Source organism: Rutilus rutilus (assembly GCF_951802725.1).
Source record: "Rutilus rutilus genome assembly, chromosome: 25".
Taxonomy (NCBI): domain Eukaryota; kingdom Metazoa; phylum Chordata; class Actinopteri; order Cypriniformes; family Leuciscidae; genus Rutilus; species Rutilus rutilus.
The window spans coordinates 15,718,479-15,739,624 of NC_140229.1; the positions used below are offsets into that span (position 1 = coordinate 15,718,479).

General features: G+C 37.0%; 1 protein-coding gene across 2 annotated transcripts in view; it reads right to left on the reverse strand.

The window, feature by feature from the left end:
• gbe1a (glucan (1,4-alpha-), branching enzyme 1a) overlaps positions 1-21,146 on the reverse strand; it is a 139,470-nt gene that overhangs the window by 77,810 nt on the left and 40,514 nt on the right. For both annotated transcript variants that reach the window (XM_084400765.1, XM_084400764.1), the window contains exons 6-7: positions 17,191-17,281; positions 11,880-12,089 (exon numbers count right to left, since the gene is read on the reverse strand). In XM_084400765.1, the coding sequence (XP_084256891.1) occupies positions 11,880-12,089; positions 17,191-17,281 (301 nt within the window). The remainder of the gene's footprint in view (positions 1-11,879; positions 12,090-17,190; positions 17,282-21,146) is intronic.

Genomic DNA, 21,146 nt, shown 5'->3' on the forward strand with positions numbered 1-21,146 from the left:
GGCCAGTGAGTGTATATGTTTTGATTTACTTGCCTGCTTATTTTCCTTTCACGACCATGCTGACCTCTCATTGTCCTTCTTTGGATTTGCAAAAGCACTTCAAGACATCATCATTAAAAGTCCATCTTTTGGCCTGTCATATTAATGAAGTTCATCAAACTTATGGAATGATGGGGCTAGGGCTGTAACGATTCTTCGATTAAAGTCGAGTACTCGATTTAAAAAAATCCTCGATTGCAATTTAGTGTCGAGTAACCGGCAACATACCGGAAGTGGCGCATTCCACAGACGAGAATCCATGAACCGCATTGTTCATAATATAGCATAGTGCTATCATGAAATCACAAAGGCTGTGATTCAGTTACAGTTTTTCTCAATTGCTAAAACACAATTTCTGAAACCTTGCTCCTTTTTCTGAAAACATTAAACCTCATCTTCAAGCACTATTTACAAAACCTCTGACTCCTCTGAACAGTTTTACCTGTGTTCAAAATCAAACACTGCTCTCAAATCATAGACAAAGTGATCAAAATGATATACACTATCAAGCAGTCAGTAAACAATACACCAAAAGATCTCGAAAGATATCTATGGATTGCTATTCTGTTTGTAGACTTACCCGTGACACCTTACTGTACCATCAAAAAGTTCAGGGAGAAGTACATTTTTAATCTCAAAACAAATTTCATATTTTTCCGTCATTGTCTTTTGTAATGATTGTCATTGTCTGAACGAAAACATGTTCTATCATAGTAGCTCAAAATTGATCAGAAATTACTACTCGGTTTTGCTCTTTGCAATTTTTACCCCTATTTTTACAGTACTGTACCCTGCATCTCACAAACTTGTCCTTTGTCTCTGTGATACAGTAATTCTTGTTCTTTGTTGATATGAACCTGCAACCAGTCAAAATCTATTGAGCAGTCAGTACTTTTACAGTTTTTCTCAATTGTTTACACACAAATACTGGTACTTGAGACACAATGACCACAACATGTAACTCATTCACCAACCCCCTGAACCAACTCTACTAAACTACAAGCACAATTCCTGCTTTACACTCAAACTGCAGTTCTAAAACACACCTTTTTCAAAACACTACACACAATTCTCTGCTTTTGGCACAATTTTCATGCAGAAAATCTCTTGTTTTCACAAGGAACACACTGCCATTCAAATATGCACACTGACTCATCACATGGGCAAACACCCGTCACACAGTTTTACAATTAGCAATCAGAGCTTTAGCATAAAAGGGGAACAGGTGAGCTCTTCAATGGAGCAATGGATGCCAACATTTGAATTTTTTTTTTTTTTTACTGTAACTGTATACAGTCATTTCTTCTGTTGTTTTGTATGTAGACCACTGTATGTAAAACTTTGTGTTGGTTGGGATGTACACTGTGTACAATGTTTTTGTGGGAAAAATAAAACATATTTGTTACCGTGTATTTGTGTGTTCTGAGTATAAAAACAATATTCTCAAATATTTTACAACACACTTATGTATGTACTGTCTGTAGTAAGTGTAACACTGAACAAAAAAAGGCCTAAGTCATTATGATGAATGGAGAAGAAGTGTTTTCCATTCATCACAGTGTTTTACATTGAGCACATCAGTGTTCAACTGGTTCTTATAAATGTCTATTCATATGATGGTTTGTGTGTGTCATTTGAAAACAAAATACCATTTTGAGAAGAAATAACATTGTTTTGAATGTAAAGTTTCATTTTGCAGGAGAATTGAGGGGTTTTGCCCATTGTGTGTGTGTGTTTTGATTTGTGTGTAGAGGTCTGAGAATATGAATATGAGAATATGAAAATGTGTGTAAACAATCGAGAAAAACTGTTCAGTTTTTCAATGAAACAATGTTCAGGGCGGTGTTTGGTGTTTTTAGCCCCCAACGACGCCTTCCAGGCAGCGAGGGGATGGGTAGGTTTAAGGTTGAGGTTAGGGTTAGCTGCCTCTAAGGAGCCATTAGGGGCTAAAAACACCATCGAGCGTTCAGGGCCATACAATTTGTTCATTGTACAGTATACAGCCTAACAAATGCACTGTACTACAGTATACAATACTAAAATCAAAGGAGTAAACGTGATCAGTGTGCTTCATCTTGTCTTTGGGCATCATTTGAAACAGGTTACATCAATTTTGAGTGGTTGTGTTCAATCAATGACATGTGTTCTCTATTTGTATTTGATCGTTGCCACTTGTGTTTACCAGTATGGATGACATGTGCATTAAAGTGCAGAATGTGTTTTGAGAATGAGAATGTGTTTAGCGTTTTGCTGAAAAGTCTAAGTGAGATCTGCAAATTGTGTTTAACCATGTGAAATGGTTTAAGGTATTGACAACAGACTGCACAATTAGCTAAATGAGTTCAGGCAACTGAGAACTTTGTTCAGCCAATGGGTTTTAGTGTTTTAGCAATTGAGAAAAAACTTTTTTTTTTTTTTTTTTCACAGAGAAGCACGACGCTTTAATTATTTACATGCGTGCATATTGTTAAAAGTACCTCAGATCTGTTCACAGTAAACGCTGCTCCACACACACTCAGTCTCTGCATGAGCTGTTTGTTTAGGTTTCCAATAATGTGCATTTGGGAACGCAAAACCTCGGACGTGTGTTTCATAGTTGCACTGTCATCATTTATATGCGTCTCGGGTGTCTCAAACTCCATCTCTGCGTGCTGTGAGTTTGTGTGGCTTTGTTTGTGTGTTAACGTTCATCTGCACGCCGTTTTTAATTTGTACATCAACGCCAACAAAGGAGAATACATAAATATCTTTCTGAAATATATGCGAATTGTTGTTCATAGCGATTTAAAAAAAAAGTTTGCATGTTTTGATGTGCAAATATTGTTGTTCAAGAAATTACATCAACTGTTGCATTTCTATCGTACAGAAGTGACCAAATATTAAAGATTAAGTTGACATTAGAATTACATTTTGTTTGGCCAATATTAAACAAGGATTTGATCATGCTTTAGTGTAACCAGGCCGTTGGCGCTCTCTGTGGACATTTTTTTACGTAATGTATTATGTTTATATTAGATTATATAATTTATTTTACATTAAGTATTTTAACAGCGTTGTTCAATAAAACCCATATGATTACTTTGACACTTTATTTGAACAAATAATTATTGCTTGTTATTATATATTTAGGTAACACTTAACAATAAGGTTCATTAGTTAACATTAGATAATGTATTAACCAACATGAACTAACAATGAACAATACATTTGTAACTGTATTTATTTTAAAGACTGCTGTTCACTTGGATCTATTTTTATTACCACAATTTATCCGATTACTCGATTAATCGATGGAATAATCAGTAGAATACTCGATTACTAAAATAATCGATAGCTACAGCCCTGGATGGGGCTAAGCCCAAAGTATACTTCGGCCGTCTGCGTTCCGCAACAGTCTGAGGACTGTCCGTGTGATGTCATTTCGGCATTAGGAGGGTCTGCAGATATCAGCGCAACACTGTCTGTGTGCAGCCCAATTTTTGTGTCCATGCAGAAGGTGTGCGTACCACACAAGGTGAATGTTGACACAGAAGAGTCCAATAGGTGTCAATACGCAGTTGTGATGTATTGTGCAGTAGTCATGCAAAGAAGAATGCGGGAAGACGCTGTTCCAAGAACTGTAAACAAATAAGCATATCATTCTCCATCGGTTTTGTTTTACTTCTTCTAAACTTTGCATGAAATCTATCCTTCCAAACAAATGACCTGTAAATGACACTACTTAGTGTTGCCCTCTGACGTCTTGTAGAGAGTATAGAAAACGAATGTACTGCGCATGTGTCAAACTCATCCATCCACGCTCATCTGTGGTTGACTATACTTTGAAAGCTGTGTGAAACGGAGCAGAACACAGAAAATGAAGTATACCTGGGCTTTTAGTCCAGATTGTGCACTTCATTAAATCTTAAACCAGGGGTCCACTGGCCAGGCAATGTTTTTCATTGGGAGCCAGTTGAATAGTTTATATCAGGGGTGCCCAATCCTGTTCCTGGAGATCTACCTACCAGCAGAGTTAAGATCCAACCCTGTCTGAAAATATTAAGTGCTCCCGAAGATCTTAATTAGCTGCTTTACACTAGAGGGCTGCATTGGGATTGAGTCCCGCCGGGTTCCGCGGGACCCAACGCAAATCTCGCGGGAGCGGGCGGTATGAACTTTGCTGCGGGCGGGAATGGGCGGCTAAAAAAAAACACTGTGGGATCGGGAGGTAGCCTAGCGACATGATGGAGATGTCAATAATGGCGCTTTTCCACTACACAGTACCAGCTCACCTCGGCTCGGCTCGACTCGCCTTTGTTTGGTTTTCCACTGTGTAAAAGTTGTAACTGTATCTGCTTCCAAGTACTTTTTTTCGTACCACCTCCGGCGAGGTTCTGAGCGAGCTGAGGCGAGCTGAGGCGATACTAAAATGTGACGTGAAAGCACGGCAGACTGCTGATTGGTCAGAGAGAATCATCACGCATCATTGCACGCGCCAGACGGAGTATCCTGAATAAAAAAACAGCAAAAACAAAAACAAAACCATCCAAAAACAGCATACACTCGATTTCCTTCATTGTCCTGTGTGTATGTGTCCAGAATACATGCCGGCCAGGGAAACGAAACAAACAACCCCATGAATCTCTTTAATAATAGCAATACAAATACGTGTTTTTTCCTGCGGGACGGGAGAAGACACAAAATCAATGCATCTCTATTATTGTGCGGGAGTAAATTCTCAGAGTTTTGCGGGTGCGGGCGGGAGTGGACATACATATTGCGGGAGCGGGCGGGAGTGTAACACATACGTTGCGGGAGCGGGCGGTAATGGTCAGAAATTCGGCGGGTGGGAGCGGGATGAAGAAAACAGTCCAGCGCAGGGCTCTACTTTATAGTGTTTGAACAGGGATGGAGCTGAACGCTGAAAGGTAGATCTCCAGGAACAGGACTGGCCACCCCTGGTTTATATAGTCATGTAGAATAGATTGAATAATAATAAATAAATGTGACCCTGGACCACAAAACCAGTCACATGGGTACATTTTCTGAAATTGAGATTTATACATAAGTTGAAAGCTGAATACATAAGCTTTCCATTGATGTGTGGTTTGTTATGATAGAACAATATTTGGTCGAGATACAACTATTTGAACATCTGTAATCTGAGGGTGCAAAAAAATCTAAACATTGAGAAAATCGCCTTTAAAGTTGTTCGTTTATGTTCGCAATTGTGCTGCATTCACTCACAAAAATAAATGTTTTATATATTTACAGTAGGAAATTTACAAAATATATTCATGGAACATGATATTTACTTAATATCCTAATGATTTTTTGGCATAAATGAAAAATCGATAATTTTGACTCATACAATGTATTGGTTGGCTATTGCCTAAAATATACCCGTGCGACTTGTGACTGGTTTTGTGATCCAGGGTCACAAATAAATAAATAAAACAACCTTGCTTGTTGTATACACAGTAGTTAAAGATGCATGGACATAGTTTAATTTCAAGTCACAAAGTAGACGTTTCTAAAACTAGCTTGTTGTTGTCCCCTATGCTACAGTTGTGAATTTACATTTGTGTTTTAGGCCTGTAATAAGACAGCAGGAAAAATATGTAAAAGAATATGTGGGAAAATATGTTAGGAATAATTGGCCACGGACCACTGAATTATTGAAAATGAATGCACACCTCGAGGTGGTACTGTGGCCACGGTTGGAAAACAAAAAACACCTTAGAACATCTGTCAGGCCATTCGAATTAAGTATTCAACAGTGAAGTGATAAAATTACCTTACAAATATATTTATTTATACTGTATATATTGTAACGTGTGGTTTCTAGCGTGCACGACGATGAAGCAGGGAGAATTCTGAGAATATAAATCTTTATTCATCTAAACAAAACACGCAGGAGATCACAAGAGCAAATATACAATGCTGTGGTAAAACAATAAATTGTACATTAAGTCTTAGGCACGTTAGTATTTTCATTAAAAATGGTTTCATTAAAAACCACACTTGGTTGTCAAAGAGAACCGACAAGAAGTAATTGAAACACTGGGCTTAAATACACAGGGCAAACAAAATAAACTTAATGAGAGACAGCTGGCAATAATGAGTAACTATATCAACAAAAGAGCACATAATGAGTAACCAAGGAGACAGAGAGAGAGAGAGAGAGAGAGAGAGAAAACAAGAACAAAGAAACAACTAAACCATAATCCTGACATACTGAGTGTTTTAGGAATAACCTTAATTCGGTTGAAATTGAAATCTGATGCCCTCACAAGTCAGTGTTTAGTTTGAAACAATGAGCTCTAATACACTTTTAAAGTGTAATTTTTAGCATTTAGTGTTGACTGCATTTATTTTTTTATGAGATCATCTATACCTTATTTTAAAAGGAAATTACCTTTTTAATTTCCTTAAAAAGTTAGTTGTTCAAGTGCCTATTCCAAGATGTGCATGGGTGCTCCATTAGATTAAGGCAATTAAAATTTCATCAATACAAGACTTTTCGCCAGTGTGCCCTGCGGCATTCTTTCTGATCTTAAAAATTAAATAAAAAAAAAGAAATGCAACAGCCAATCCTTTTGTATATCAAACCTAATGAGGTCTATTTCCATTTGAGCATTTGCGCGCACACACACACACAAGCGACGCAAAATGGCTATGTGCGAGCTGTCTATGGCACGTAGATATTAGCTGCGCTGCCATACATCGTGTTTCGTTTGGCTCTGTTAGCTTTGTCTTAAGATGTTTGATTTTTTTTAGTTCTCTGTACTTTTGTTTCAAATTCAGAAAGGCATCGCTTGCACCTACCTAATGATGCCTGCTGCCTACGCATGAAAGGATTGAAAAGGTTTATCCCTTTTTAATTTCCATGGGATGAGAAACATTTTCCAGCAAAACTCAAAGGGTACGACTAATTCACTTTGATAAAAACAATTCCTTCAGTCACTGTTCCGCCAATCTGACTCGAGGCTGTTTTGACTGACTGCAAAAGACACAGATACCATCTTTACGGCCATCACGAAGAGCGTCAATGGATAAAAACAGAACTCATCAAACATGTAATTAGACTGCAAACAACTCCAGACACAGTGTTAATTACAGAGTGAAGTCTACTGCAGGACAGCTGCTAATACACGCTGACGGCCAGCCAGTGCTAACAAAGCTGTCGTCTGAGATGAAATAAACACGTGTGTATTACAGCATCTGTTGCAGAAGGTTTACACTTTCAGCCTTCAGGCTTGGTTTTTAACGTCTTTTCATGTCTTTTATAGGGATACAATGGTGATGTTTTAAGGGTAGAAGGGAAAACATTGTACTTGATTGTTAAGTAAACATTTACATTTTGTAAGGAATTTGGTATAAATTTGAGTTTGCATCACATTGCCAGATATTAAAAAATGTCTGCAAAAAAAAAAAAAAAAAACATAATTACTACTCAGTTTAACCAAATCCACTTTCACACATGAAGCCAGTTAAATAGAAGTATTACTTTTTCCAATAAATGGTACAGTTGAAAGAACTGGATTATGAAATTATTCATATTATTAAATGAAATAATCATATTCTTTTTATTATAATATATTATAACATTACAATACCATAATATTGCTAATAATATTACAAATATTTTAAAATAACGTAAAAAATACAATTAATTAATAAAACTATTAATTATAATAAGTGTTGTTAATGTTAAACTATTAAAATTGTTTTCTTTAATTGAAATAAAGCTGAAATAAAATAAATAAAATAAAAAACTAACTAAAAACTAACTAACTGGAAACTAAGATGAAGCACTAAAATTACTAAAACTGAAATTAAAACAAATTAAAGCTAAATTGAAATATATAAAAATATACAAAAACGAATCACAATGACAAAAGCTATACTAAATACTAAAATAGTAAATTATACTAAAATGCTGATGATTGTTTTATTCATATTTTATGATTTCAAAAAATATATTTTATGGATTTCTGCTGAGAAATATGAAGTTAAATACTTGTTTATCAAGTCTAAAACTGGAATCTGTTCTAGATCTTTAGACATGGCATGCTTTGGATGCCTGTACGGAAACTTTCTTAATAGAAACCTTCATACAAAAACATTTTGCGTTTGGTTTCGGACACAGAGTGTATCAGATCAGGGGACGTCACGGCCGTTTACGGACCCACAGAAGTGAGGCGCGCATCTTCTGATTGGATTTTCATGGAAATGAGGGTGAGAGGGTCATCCTTCGGGCTATTTCCGATGGGCCGTGTCAAATCCACAAGGATAGTCGAAGGAGATGGAGTCGACACAGTTATCATTTACAATCACCTTCAAAAGACGCAAACACCCGGGGAGAACAATGCTCAGCACTTCAAAACAAAACAACTTTTACCGAAGCATTAGACACTTCATTCTCAAGCACTCGGAATTTATGCATGATGAAGAGATGCAAAGGAAATAGAGAGAGGAGATTGTTAGAGAGAATTGACAGAGGTAAGGGGTGGATGAGACAGGCTCATTTACACCACAGAGACGCCAACAATTGCAGCAGGCCACAGATGAAAGACTTTAAAGAAGAATCAATATATTACTGCCACTCTACCAATCCCTCATCAGTATCAAAAATAATTGGGTCTGAACAAACATCGAAAGAAAGAAAAAACAACAACAACATCAAAGCCTTCAAACAACAGTCCACAAAATAACAGATTAACAAATAAAACAGAATAAATAAATAAATTATGCATAATACCAAGCTTTGAAACTGTACCATCTATTGTCCTTTTATTCCATCACTAAATGGTCCTGATTATATCTAAACAAACATGCACACTCAGATCAAGTTGCGAGGTGAGCTATACGGAAATAAGAAAAATATCATCAAATTGAATTAAAACATTCAAAAACACTATGCCTTTTCACCAGAATAATTAAACTCACAATCAAAGATGGATAAATGAAGAAATTCAAAATGAGCTGTGATGCACGCTAATTAAAAGCAAGATTAGAATAGACAGGCTGTTGTTTTTGAGTTTCTTTCAAGAAATGCCAAGAAACCATTGATTAGTTTGTCTGAATAAATAGTCTGCACATTGTTGCACATATATACACTTATTAAGTTTCAGAGTATAATGCAATTAGATTATTTGAAAACCATCTGTGTTATTTCAAGATTAATTCAACAGTACTGTGAGAATGAGAGATGAGAAGTTTTAACGCTCTTGTTCTTTTATTATACGCATTTTCTTTATGCTTTGCAGTTTCCAAGGTTTCATGGTATTTTCTCTCCTTTTGCACAAGAATAAATCCCATGCTTAATATGTGATGGCTGAGAGTACTACCAAGAAATTACACAGGAAAAATTATGTTACTGGAAGTAAGATTAAAAAAGTAAGATTACATACATAAAAACATTTGGGAAACCATTATAACAAAGCAGTCAAAGACTAAACACAAAACTAATTATTAAACTAAAATATTTTTCAATTAAAATGTAGAACTTGACTACATTTTAAGTCAGTAGCTTAAGGTCATTAGGGGTTCAAGCATGAAATGCTGAAACCCTATTGTAATTGTAAGGATTTGTAAAACTGATCGTGCAGGCCAAACCGTAAGGCCTAGAGACTTGAAACCTGGCCAGATGGTAGGCCTCAATTTGGGGACAACCTATCAGAGTATGACCCCGATTGGCCCATAGGTGGCGCTACAGCAACCAAAAGTACAAAATCGCTCATAACTCTTAGACCGTTTGACCACAGTGATCCCTGGCTCGAGGCAGGCAAAATGGCTATCTCCATAAATTTTGTCGCATTTTGTCCAAAACCTACTTTTGCGAACTAGTCCCTGGTTTTTCGCCCGATCGGAACCAAACCAGTCTAGGACAATTCTCTGGACTCTCTAGATCAACTTTTGCATTTGGGTGGCTGTAACAGGGTCATTTAGAAAAGGGGCGTGACAAAATACACTCAAAAGCCTATAAATCCTAAAGGAAAACTCACAACTTCACAAAAATTGATGAGCATATGTGACATATGCAACACAAGCTAAACAAGCAAGCAAAATTTTATGGAGATCGGACCATAGATGGCACTATAACTGGCAAAAAGCTTTGAAAACAACATATTTCCTATGGTAAATTGCCTGTATTGGCTGTAAATGGACTTTTCCATCTATTATTTCAGTGTTTAAAAGCTTGCTAAATAAAACTTAATGTCTGAAATGCTTATGTGCTTAAAGGCCTTAAATGCTTGAACCCCGATAAATGCTGCTTGCAGCTTTAATTGTTGTTGTTGTTGTTGTTAAGTTAACTAAAGCTAAAATTAAAAATATTAAAAACCGGGCGGTTCTTGCCTCCAAGTGTAGTGACAACGATGTTTAATGTTCATTTAATGTTGTTTAATGCACAGCTAGCCATGGATTATTCCTTACATAATTTAAATTGTTCCTTATATAGTGAGATTTATGGTTAATTGATCTGTTAAAATGCTGTTTAATGTTGTCCCTCTAACACCTCTTAATTATTTAATTATAATTATATAATTAATATATAACTTAAGCTAAACTGGCAGTATAAATTGTTTAAACTTGTTTTTGTAGTCCGGGCAAAAAGTTTGTTTTCGGATATTTGTTTTCTTTTTCAATTGCTGAAGGTCAATTGATTGACTGTTTAAAACACAATAGATATCATCAATGTGCTTTTTGGGTAAAACTGCTGTGTATTTTGTCCATGATCAATGCATTGTCACTTTAATTTCAGCATAAGCGGCGCAGCAAAAAATAGACTCGCTACGCGCTGCCGGCTGCCGCGGTGTGAATGCTCTAATCTGTTAACATGGGCGCCGAAAAAAATATGCGCTGCTTACGCTCTGCTAACGCGAGCAGTGTGAAACCGGCGTAATTGAGATCCTCACTACATAAGGTTTTTGTTACAGATACATATACACTAATATAAATAAATATATAGAATATATTTTATAAAATGTAAATTATTAAAATATGAGTACAACATAAATTGTAATTTAAACACAGTAGCTTGATTGTATTAATTTGAATTATGAATAGTTTGTACCTTTCCAAGCTACAGTATCAAATTCAATCATGATAAAGAGCAATGTGCTCAACTTGAACAATGACCATTTCAACTATTTCATTTAGGTAGAACTGATATTCCATCCCATACCGAGCAATGTAAAAACATTAAAATACTGCCAGCGGCGACAAACAGAGAAGCAGAGGGAACAAAAGGCATGCGGCCAGAATCAAAAACCAAGATATGACCAAAAATCAATGTTCATTCGCAGATGTAACCGCCAGACAGGACTATCATTTTGGTGGGTGAGGCATGACTCTTCAGATTCAAACAACAATGATGTGAAATCCCATTACAGAAGATGGCAACGGAGGGCAGCACTGAGACCTCTAATGGATCAGCGCTGAGAGGTGGTGTAAAGAAAGCTTGTCATCTCTGAGATGAGGAGAGGGGAGAAGAAAGACGAGGGACGGGGAGAAATTTCTTAAGGTTCTTATTGTGAGTAGGAGACATGGATTGTAGAATTACCAAAAAGAGCTTATCTGCAAACCGTGTAGTACCGCATGTGAGGCGTGCCACACTTGCTTAATAATCAACGGGATTCATAGGTGAACGGCTGTGATAGTACAAGGAAACACCAGAGTTCCTCTTATACGTCTTAAGATGCCATTAAGATCCATTTGTGTTCCATTACATGTGAATGCTTCTGGAAAACTCAGGGGCTGTTTGATATTCGCAAATGAGAACTTACTGAACAGGAGAAGAGTCAGGAATGTGAGCAGAATATATTAAGCATGCATATTTCTTAGCATTGGTTCACCTGGAGTAATTGAAGAGTCGACTGCCCCAGAGTGAGTGGTTCCCTCTGGAGCCTCCGTGAAAGAAGCAGGAGTCGGTCCCGTCGAAGTAGTTCAGCCCATCTTCTGTGTTGCTGGAGGCGTGACTGTGGACCACGTCCAGCAGAACCGTGATGCCCATGGAGTGTGCGGTATCAACCAGATGCTTCAGATCATCAGGAATACCAAAGCGGCTGTGGGAAAAGACAAGAGAATGCGTGGTTTGTAGAGCGAATTGGTTAGATGTTTGATAGGTTGATGTTATGAGGTGGTGTAAGCTAATAAGTTGTAATTTGATAAATATCTTAAATGGTAAGTAAAAGGTTAAAAGCTCATAAGGGTCGAACCAGAATCATCAAAATCATGTCCTTGAGCAAAACACTTAATTTGCCAAAGTTTACTCTAGTTTACCCGTCCATGCAACTATACGTTGCTTGAAATAAAAAGGTCAACTGAACACATAATTAGCAGCTAATTATAAAATGATACTATCCACATGCTAAGACATTCAACTTGGATGGCATATCTTAGAATTAATATAACTGGAGAGGAGATCCATTTTAGCAATAAGGACTGCCCAATGGGCACTCGCGGGACAGTTGTCGCAATTGCAGCGTCGCCACGAAAGTCTGTGAAGTGGACAAAGTCCTCAGGCCGGACCCAACATGAGGACGTGATGCTGAGGCAGAATTAATCTCTCCATGACCTTGATTTTGTAGTTGCACAACTTTGTTGAGTGTACTGTAACATGCCTTTTATTTAGAGTTTTCTTTGACTGGGCTTTTGCATTTGGGCTACTGTATTTTTACAGTATGCAAGTGCTGAATATACAGACATTCAATACCATACAATATTTAATACTTGCAGCGCATACAGTATCCAATTTATTCACCTTAATACTGTAAGTTAAGATTACTATACTTTTTTATGTAATTGCAAAATGTGTTTACTGTGTTTACAATATACTTGTTTCCTGTAACTGCATGCTTTAGATGCTGTGTTCTCCATTTTTTGATGTAGAATCTAATGAATGATCTGTAGTGCTTATATTTTGTCTGGCTGTGTGTATGATCTGAAAGCATTATTTGATTGAATGTAGTTTGAAGATTTGGTTTCATATTTAAGGTTTTGAGAAAGTGGGTGATGGTCTATGAGTAATGATTACCTCAAAATGTAGATCTGTATGCAGGTGTGAGGTACTTTATATTAATGAAATACATACTGCTCTCTCGCTTTTGCTCACGTGCCAGCAATTACCCCTCCACATGCCATATGTTGCTGAATCAAATCAAAATCAGAATCATTCCATTTCCAATTCCAAGAATTAAGGTGGTAGAGGCCAATAACACCAGGAGAGAGCTATCATTAGCAGTCCCATTCGGCTCAGTGGCAATCAGCCCTGGTAGTACCCTTACTGAACAAAAATATATGGGTATATACTGCAAAATATAATGCGATATATTACATAATACAAAACTAGTGTTTATATTTTTTAATATACTGCAATATATGCATTGACCATGTATGGCTATAATAAGGTAAGTATTCATATATAAAACGGTTAGTTACAGTCCTTAATTCTGATTGGTCAATGGCTGTGTTTTATTCACGATAAAACCATATGATAAAACCATAGACTGTAAAAAATATGGACAAAGCGTCTGTGACGTCACCCATAGACTTTCTGAAGAACGGTTTTGAGGCCGTTTATGGGGGTATGGGCGGCGCCATCTTGGAAAATCCTAACCCCGCCCACCTTCTGGCCAATCCATATATGGGTAAAAGGGTGGGCTTTGTGTGAGACTGAGCCGGCCGGTGGACCCGCCTCTTCAGCCAAGCATTTTTATTTATTCATTTGGCAGACGCATTTACAGTGTTTCAAACGTCAGTTATAAACATTGGGTTATAACTAACACCAGTATGTTGACTAACGTTAGCTGTCGCTCGTTATCACAAGTCCGTGTTCAAAGTATACAGTCAAATGGTGCAGTGCAAAGCGGTTCACAATTTTACCTCAGCTAGCCATTGACAACAATCTGTTTAATGTGATGGGAGTAAGCTTCGTGTGAAGTTATGATATGAACGAACGTTTTACCTTAAATGTGACAACCATAGACTATATAAATTGACAATGAATTAAGTATTGCCACAGAGCTATTCACAAAAAAATAAGGTTTATTGACGAGAACTATGCTTCGTTGCCCTTAACGTTATACAGTGCTACATTAACAGGACGCTAACTTATCTGAGGTGATTTAATGCTAACTGTTGCAGTGCCCACAAACACTAAATAGTGCTAACTATGTGAAATAGTAGTGGAATGTCACTTACCGGAAAAACTGGAGCGAAGTCCTCCTACAGTGTCGGTTAGTGCAGTTTATAGCAGAGCAACCCATTTTATGTATGATATTTCAATACAAATGTTCAGAAAGAATACAGAGGTGGTATGATGTGTTGTGTCAGATCATGGCCGAGACGTCAAATTTCAGGAATTCCACTCGGCGCAGCCTATGCTCGTTATCAGCTGTCAATCAAAGTTAACCACGCCCTTATTTGTCATACATTTTATATCTAAATACGATCTAAACTAACGAGTTAGAAAAAAATTAACCCCCCTCACAGTTGTCAGGCACTCGGAACCTATCGAAAAATACAATAAAAGTCCATGGGACCAACCTGTAAAAACATGAATTTATGCTGTGAAAACGGACATTTTAACATGGGGGTCTATGGACATTTGCTCCCTTTTGGGACCTGCCCCTAGCGGATTTTCGGTGTATTGCAGTTTTTCGCACTTCCGGGTAGGCTTCATTTTTCAGATTAGAATGTTGCCGCTTGGATAAAACACGGCTATGACCGCTTCACCCAACGTTCTATGTATCACTACACAACACCCCTAGCAACCACTCTTAGCAACGTAAACATATGTTCTCATTGTGAGAGATCGAGTGTACCTGCATTTACAGTATAGCATTTTCCTTCAGGTCAGTCCAATATTCGTAATGAAAAACTGTCCTTTTAACAGTTAAGGGGGTTTCCTGTGCCCTGACACGCAGTTACGTCTTGCTTTTCCGTCCTTTCAATATATAAGTCTTCTCTACTGACTGACTCGCTCATAAAGACAGTCTTTGGCGCCATCTAATGGCAAAATAATGTAACATGATGTTACTGTTCACGGTCGGGTCAGGGACTATTTCTTCCAGCGGAAGGAAGGCTTTTAGTGATTTTACTTCATAAAAATTGCATTGATACATATTTTTTGGCTTTAACATTTGTATTGTGTGGTAACCGTTTTATAAAATCAATAAGGTACTCGAGGCTAGTGCTGTATCGTGAATAAGTCACGGCTGAAGGCCATGACTTATTTACGATACAGCACAGCCTCTCGTACCTTATAGCTTGCATATAAAATATGTATAAATGAAGACAAAAATAGCATTACATTTAATATTCACAAAGTTTTATCCTTTATTGTATACATATATTGCACATACATGTTCCCATTTAAAATGTGAATGTATGTAAATATATACATACACATTAACGGAATGAGTTACAACAGATTTCTAGTTCCCAGCATGCTTTGCTTCTGACTGTTAAAGGAGAGCAAATGTTAAAAATAAAGGTTATTTAATGTGTTTTGCTCAATATTAATATAGGCGAGATCTGTTAGAGTTTAATGTTCCATTACTTTGTAATTTAAAAGGTTTTCTGGTATGTGTGAGTTTTTGGGGGCCGAAAAACCATTTAGACAATAATTACTATTTTTAAAAGTACTGACTGTGCACTTCTCAGCCATCTACAAGATATAAAGTGTGTGGATTCGGATCCAAGGGTAAATCACAAAACAAATACCCACTCTAAACTCCCAGCATGACCAGCTCTATATCTACTCCGTTGGGTTAAAAGACATCAGGGCAAAGAACAAGTAAAGTGAGAAGAGAGCTAATGATATTCCAAGTCACCTCCCTCGCCCGCTCTCTCCACCCAGCAGAAAGAGGAATAGGTCTTAAATGTGCATGAGTGATCAATCATGAGTGAAATTACTCTGTATACATTGCACTTTATCTGGACTGGTCCACCAGTGCCGGCCGCCTCAGCCAGCCAAAGCCAAATAAAGATTCCCAATGACTCTGTCATATCTTATTAGTTTGAGGGAGTTGCTAACTCCCCACATTCAAAGATGCAATTTTCTTTCATGAGAGTTTATTTATTTTGGAGACCCAATTCTGTTTTTTACTATTGTTATTTATCAGGGCTTTCTTCTATTTGGGGATTAGCGGCAAATGTGTTTACAGTAAGATTACTGCCCTTGACAGAGGACCTCATCCTGATTTAAAGACTGGAATTACTGCTGCACAGGCTGAGAGACAACGCCACCAAACCCTGAGCTCTAAAGGAAAATGAAAAGCATTTAGATACTGTCACATGCTCAGTCTCCCAGGCCTTGTAGATATAACATTAATAAATAAAATGTGACCAGGGCAGAGCATGCTAATGTGTTTTGGCGAAGGAGAAGTGCATGTTCTTGGCACATCCGGAACAACCAGATCTGAAGTCCCGAGGTGAAAATGATTTCCTTCGGGACGTAGGTGTTAACCTTAATTCTTAAAAATACAATCCATAACTGCCCTAGCGACTTTGAGGCTGTTAGTTGTCCGACAGCTTCAAGAGGGAATTGCAAATGTATCCTGTACAGCAGTGGCCGTGTTTTATTCTATCTTGCATAATTTTGATCATGTTCTGGCATCAAGTGACAGATGAATTTGCACCTATTTACGACTATTGGTGTCGACGACAAATGATATGGGAATATTTCTCCTCCTTTTGAAGAGTTGACAAGCCTATTTATGATATTATCCATAGCATTGGTCAGAACAAATCAATGACCCATGAGTTAAGACGCCTGCTATATGGTGACTGTACACTTTTTTTTTTAAACACAAGCTTTGATTTGGTTGTGACAAAAAAATTAAATGTATTAGCACCTTAACACAAATAATGCGTTGTTTACCAGACCACTTAGCAGAAACATGATAAATGCACTATATTTAAATTATACTTAAGGATATACATCCAGACTACTTAAATTTCTCAGCACAGATGACTATGTAAAAAAAAAAAAAATCTGGTTCTGAAATAATCCTGTAGCTCAAACATTTCAGCATGGTACTAGCAACCCCAATTTCATGCATGGGTTCGATATCCGGGAAATGCATGACCTGAAAAAAATATATACCTTGACTGCAATGTAACTTACTTTTTTATTCGCCTAATGTATAAATGTAAACTTACCTGGAAGCTGCAAAGAAGTTAGTGACCTGATAGCCAAAACTTGCATAGTAGGCATGTTCCATGATCGCCATGAGCTGGACACAGTTGTATCCTGAGATGAAAACACAGGGGAAAAGTAGAGAAAAGAAAAGAAAAGAAAAAAACATTTTAATTCAATTTAAGAGTCAAAAGACCTTCAAGAAGATCTTCAAAGTGAAGCACATCAAGGCGTAAATCTAAGTTGTTATCTTAACAGTATGGATTAATTTTAAGTACTGTGATGTCCACACTGGAAAATGTAAATGAATTAAAACATAATTAAAAATGAGTGAAACCAAAGCATAGGTTTAAATGTCACCTCCAGCATAATCCAAATCTTTAATGGCAAAATGACAGCATGATAAATTACAATTAAGCTGATATTTTTCATGAAAAGAATTTGAGCAGTGATACATTTTCTGTGAATAATAAGCTTGCAATAAAAATTATAATCTCTAGATTTTGATAAAGAACTTCAAAGAAGTTTTGAAACTTCCAGTGGTTTCAGGTAGAGTTCTCCTTAAAGGTGCCTTATGTAAAAATAAATAAATTCATACTCCACATTCCATACCAGATGGGGGCAGTATACCTCCAGAAAGTGAGTTGGTCTACTCTAGAGTATGAATATCTTCAAGCTACTCCCCTTCACCTTTACCAGTGAATATGTTCATATTCGTTTTGTTCATATTACATTTTTATTGTTAGTTTGAATTACATTAATTTGACAGACAGCATTCGCTGATGTTGACCAAGCTAGCGCCAACATAACCAGAGCTTCCAACTCTCACGCATTCACCGTGAGACACACGCAAACACTTTTCACACGCTCTCACCCCCCACACATCAATTTTCTCACGCACAGAAAAATCGCGAAGCAAAGAGGACACGGAGACCGACAGACTAGACAGAGCAGGTTAGTTATGATATAAAAAAATCTCAGCTCTCAGATTCTGTCAATTAAATACCGTTTTGGCGCTTGTAAATGTTACACGACAGATCCCTAGCGCATGTGAACCGATCATCTCTACTAGCTAATAGTAAAAAAATCACGAACACTGAAAGATACAGTAACGTTAGGCTACAACTTACCAAAATGTATTCCTCATACATAATATCGACCAATCAGTGTTTTTTATCATCGTGAAGAGGTCAATAACACAGCTGGAGAACAATTATGTCAGATTTACCTCAGGAAAGCCATTTAATAAACATAATATAGGTCACGTAGTTGGCAAGAAAAAAAGAGCAATAGAGATTGTGCTATGTGTACTATATTACAATACTGTATTTATGAACGTTATATACGTTTATCGAACAGCCTTCGATACATTTCTATGTTATAACTTCCCGAAAATCTACACAAACATATAAAACAAACTTCTAACGAAATACTAACAGCATCTTACTTACCAATCCAAACGAAATGTTGCAAGTTCGAAGTCAAACCTCATTTTTTTCATGTCCATTAGTTGTCTCCAGCGATGGAAAGCAGTGCCAATGTTTACTCTGGTTCTGTTCCTTTTTTATCATATTTTATTTGAATGTAGTAGTGGGGCTGTAGGCTACTTTCCACACGATTGACATCAGGTTCAAGTACGCCCACAAGCCGTGCGAGTTATTCGTGTATTGCATGTTTGGCTGGTGGTTATGTTGCCGGCATACCGCCTCCCATGGCCGAAACTGGTATTACGACACCTGTCGGGCCGTGGCTATTAATGCTAATGCTAATTGAGGTTGATATCTCTGCAGCACTATAACTTGACATTTTTTTAATGACATCATCGCCCTTATTTCTTCTCATTCTTTTGATGCATGTAGCTCATTTTTTGGATATTTTTACCTCAATTTTTACATAAGGCACCTTTAAGGATCTGATTCCCAGTCTATCTCTCCATCCCATAGTCCTGGAGCTCAGAATCACTGCTGAGAAGCTCCTGTAATCTACAACCTGTAACAACCAAACAAGTGGAAAACTAATGATTTGTTGTTCTGTCATTCCTCATAAATGTGTGTTGACTATAGTGCAATTAGTCGTATACAGACAACTAAAGACAATAGGTTATAACAAGTTATTCTTTTGACATTTTTACGAGTTGTTTTATGAAAACAATACCGCAAGGGCAATTTCCAGGATCCAATAACATCAAATCAGACTGCTATGAGTCCAGGCAAACTTGTTAGAGGAGGGGAGTAATAAGTACGACTAAAGCATTCGTCATAGCTGAGAATCATGTAAATAGATTTAAATCCTATGCAGGTGCTTTGAGCGCCGTCTGCGATCTTCTAACTCAACATTTCCACAGTGTTTGAAACTTGAGTGCATCATCAAAATATAATATAATATTTAATATTTCATGATGTATGTTTTGAGGTCGGCAGCCTACATATTGTTTTTTTAAGAAATGAATGCGTTATTTTGCAAGAACATGTTAAAAATGTATCAGGAGTAAAGACTTTTACTGTTACAAAAGATTTATATTTCAAAGAAATGCTGTTCTTTTGAACTTTCTATTCATCAAAGAACCCTGAAGAAATATACATCACGATTTCCACAAAAATATTAAGCAGCAAATCAACAAATGATTTCTGAAGGATCATGCGACACTGAAGACTGGAGTAATAATGCTGAAAATTCCAGTAGCACCTCACTGCAGTACACGAGATCCAGGGGGTGGAGTTGGATCCAGATATAAGGGGTGGAGATTGGTAGGTCAAGGGGTGGGTTTAGGGATCAGGGGGTGGAGATGGGTAGGTTTAGGGGTGGGTTTAGGGATCAGGGGGTGGAGATGGGTAGGTTTAGGTATATGTAAGGTGGGAGGAGTTGGATCTGGATCCAACTCCTCCCCCTGGATTTCGTGTTCTGCAGTGAGGACCATCTCGAAAATTCTGCTTTGCCATCACAGGAACCAATACAATTTTTGAATATATTAAAAAAGAAAACAGATATTTTAAATTGTAACAATATTTTATAATATTACTGTTTTACTGTATTTATGATCAAATAAATGTAGCCTTGGTGAGCATGAAAAACATAAAAGAATTGTACCAACCCCAGACTTTTGAACGGTAGTGTATTGATATAGTTGACGCAAAATATACATCAAAAAAGCAGTTTTTAGGTTTAGTAAATGAATGCTAAGCGAACCAGGACTAAATATATTATTTTCTTTTTTTTGGTCCGGACCAAAAGAACCAACCGAACTACAAGTGTGAACAATGATGGTTAGTAAATTACAGAAGTTCCATTCTAGTGTGATCTATGTTTAAAAATACAAGTGATCATAATGAACACCATTTTTGGGATAGAGATGTGTTGTCAATTGTGTATCTTGCAGTGGTTATGACTGTACCTCAGTCATCTGAGAGACTAACCATTGTTTTCTCTCTCCCAGCATAGTGGTATATGCAGTAAGTTAGACTTGCTGCCTTCTGCATCTGTGAAATTTGTGTTTAGCTCCTTTTGTTTGTCAATCAACTTTTTCGCTACACTTTTTCATGTGAATGTTGATTAAAATCGCAGAACAAAGGATGCTTTTGTGCCCTGCTCGTCTGACTCAATCCTCCTCCGTCACAAAATCTGTTATCAATGGATTCAAACTTCAGACCTGTCAAGCACATGCAGTACACAAAAAAAAAAAAAAAAAAAATCCTGATATCTCAAGGGCAGGCCATACTTAATCTATAATAATATAACAACCTTATTTTTTTTTTCAAATAGAAATGTTCCTTTCAATGCATGTCTTTAGAAATTCTCTGCCATTTTATTAGAGAAATAAATTCTCAAATTCAGACTTCAAAGGATTATGATTATTGTGCTTGTGCCATTAAACTTTTATATTAGAAGTTCATTTCAAAATGTATTCCTTTACAACTAGAATAATTCCTTCAATGGATTAATTATGAAGGGGAAAAATAAGACATGAAAGATTTTAAGGGCA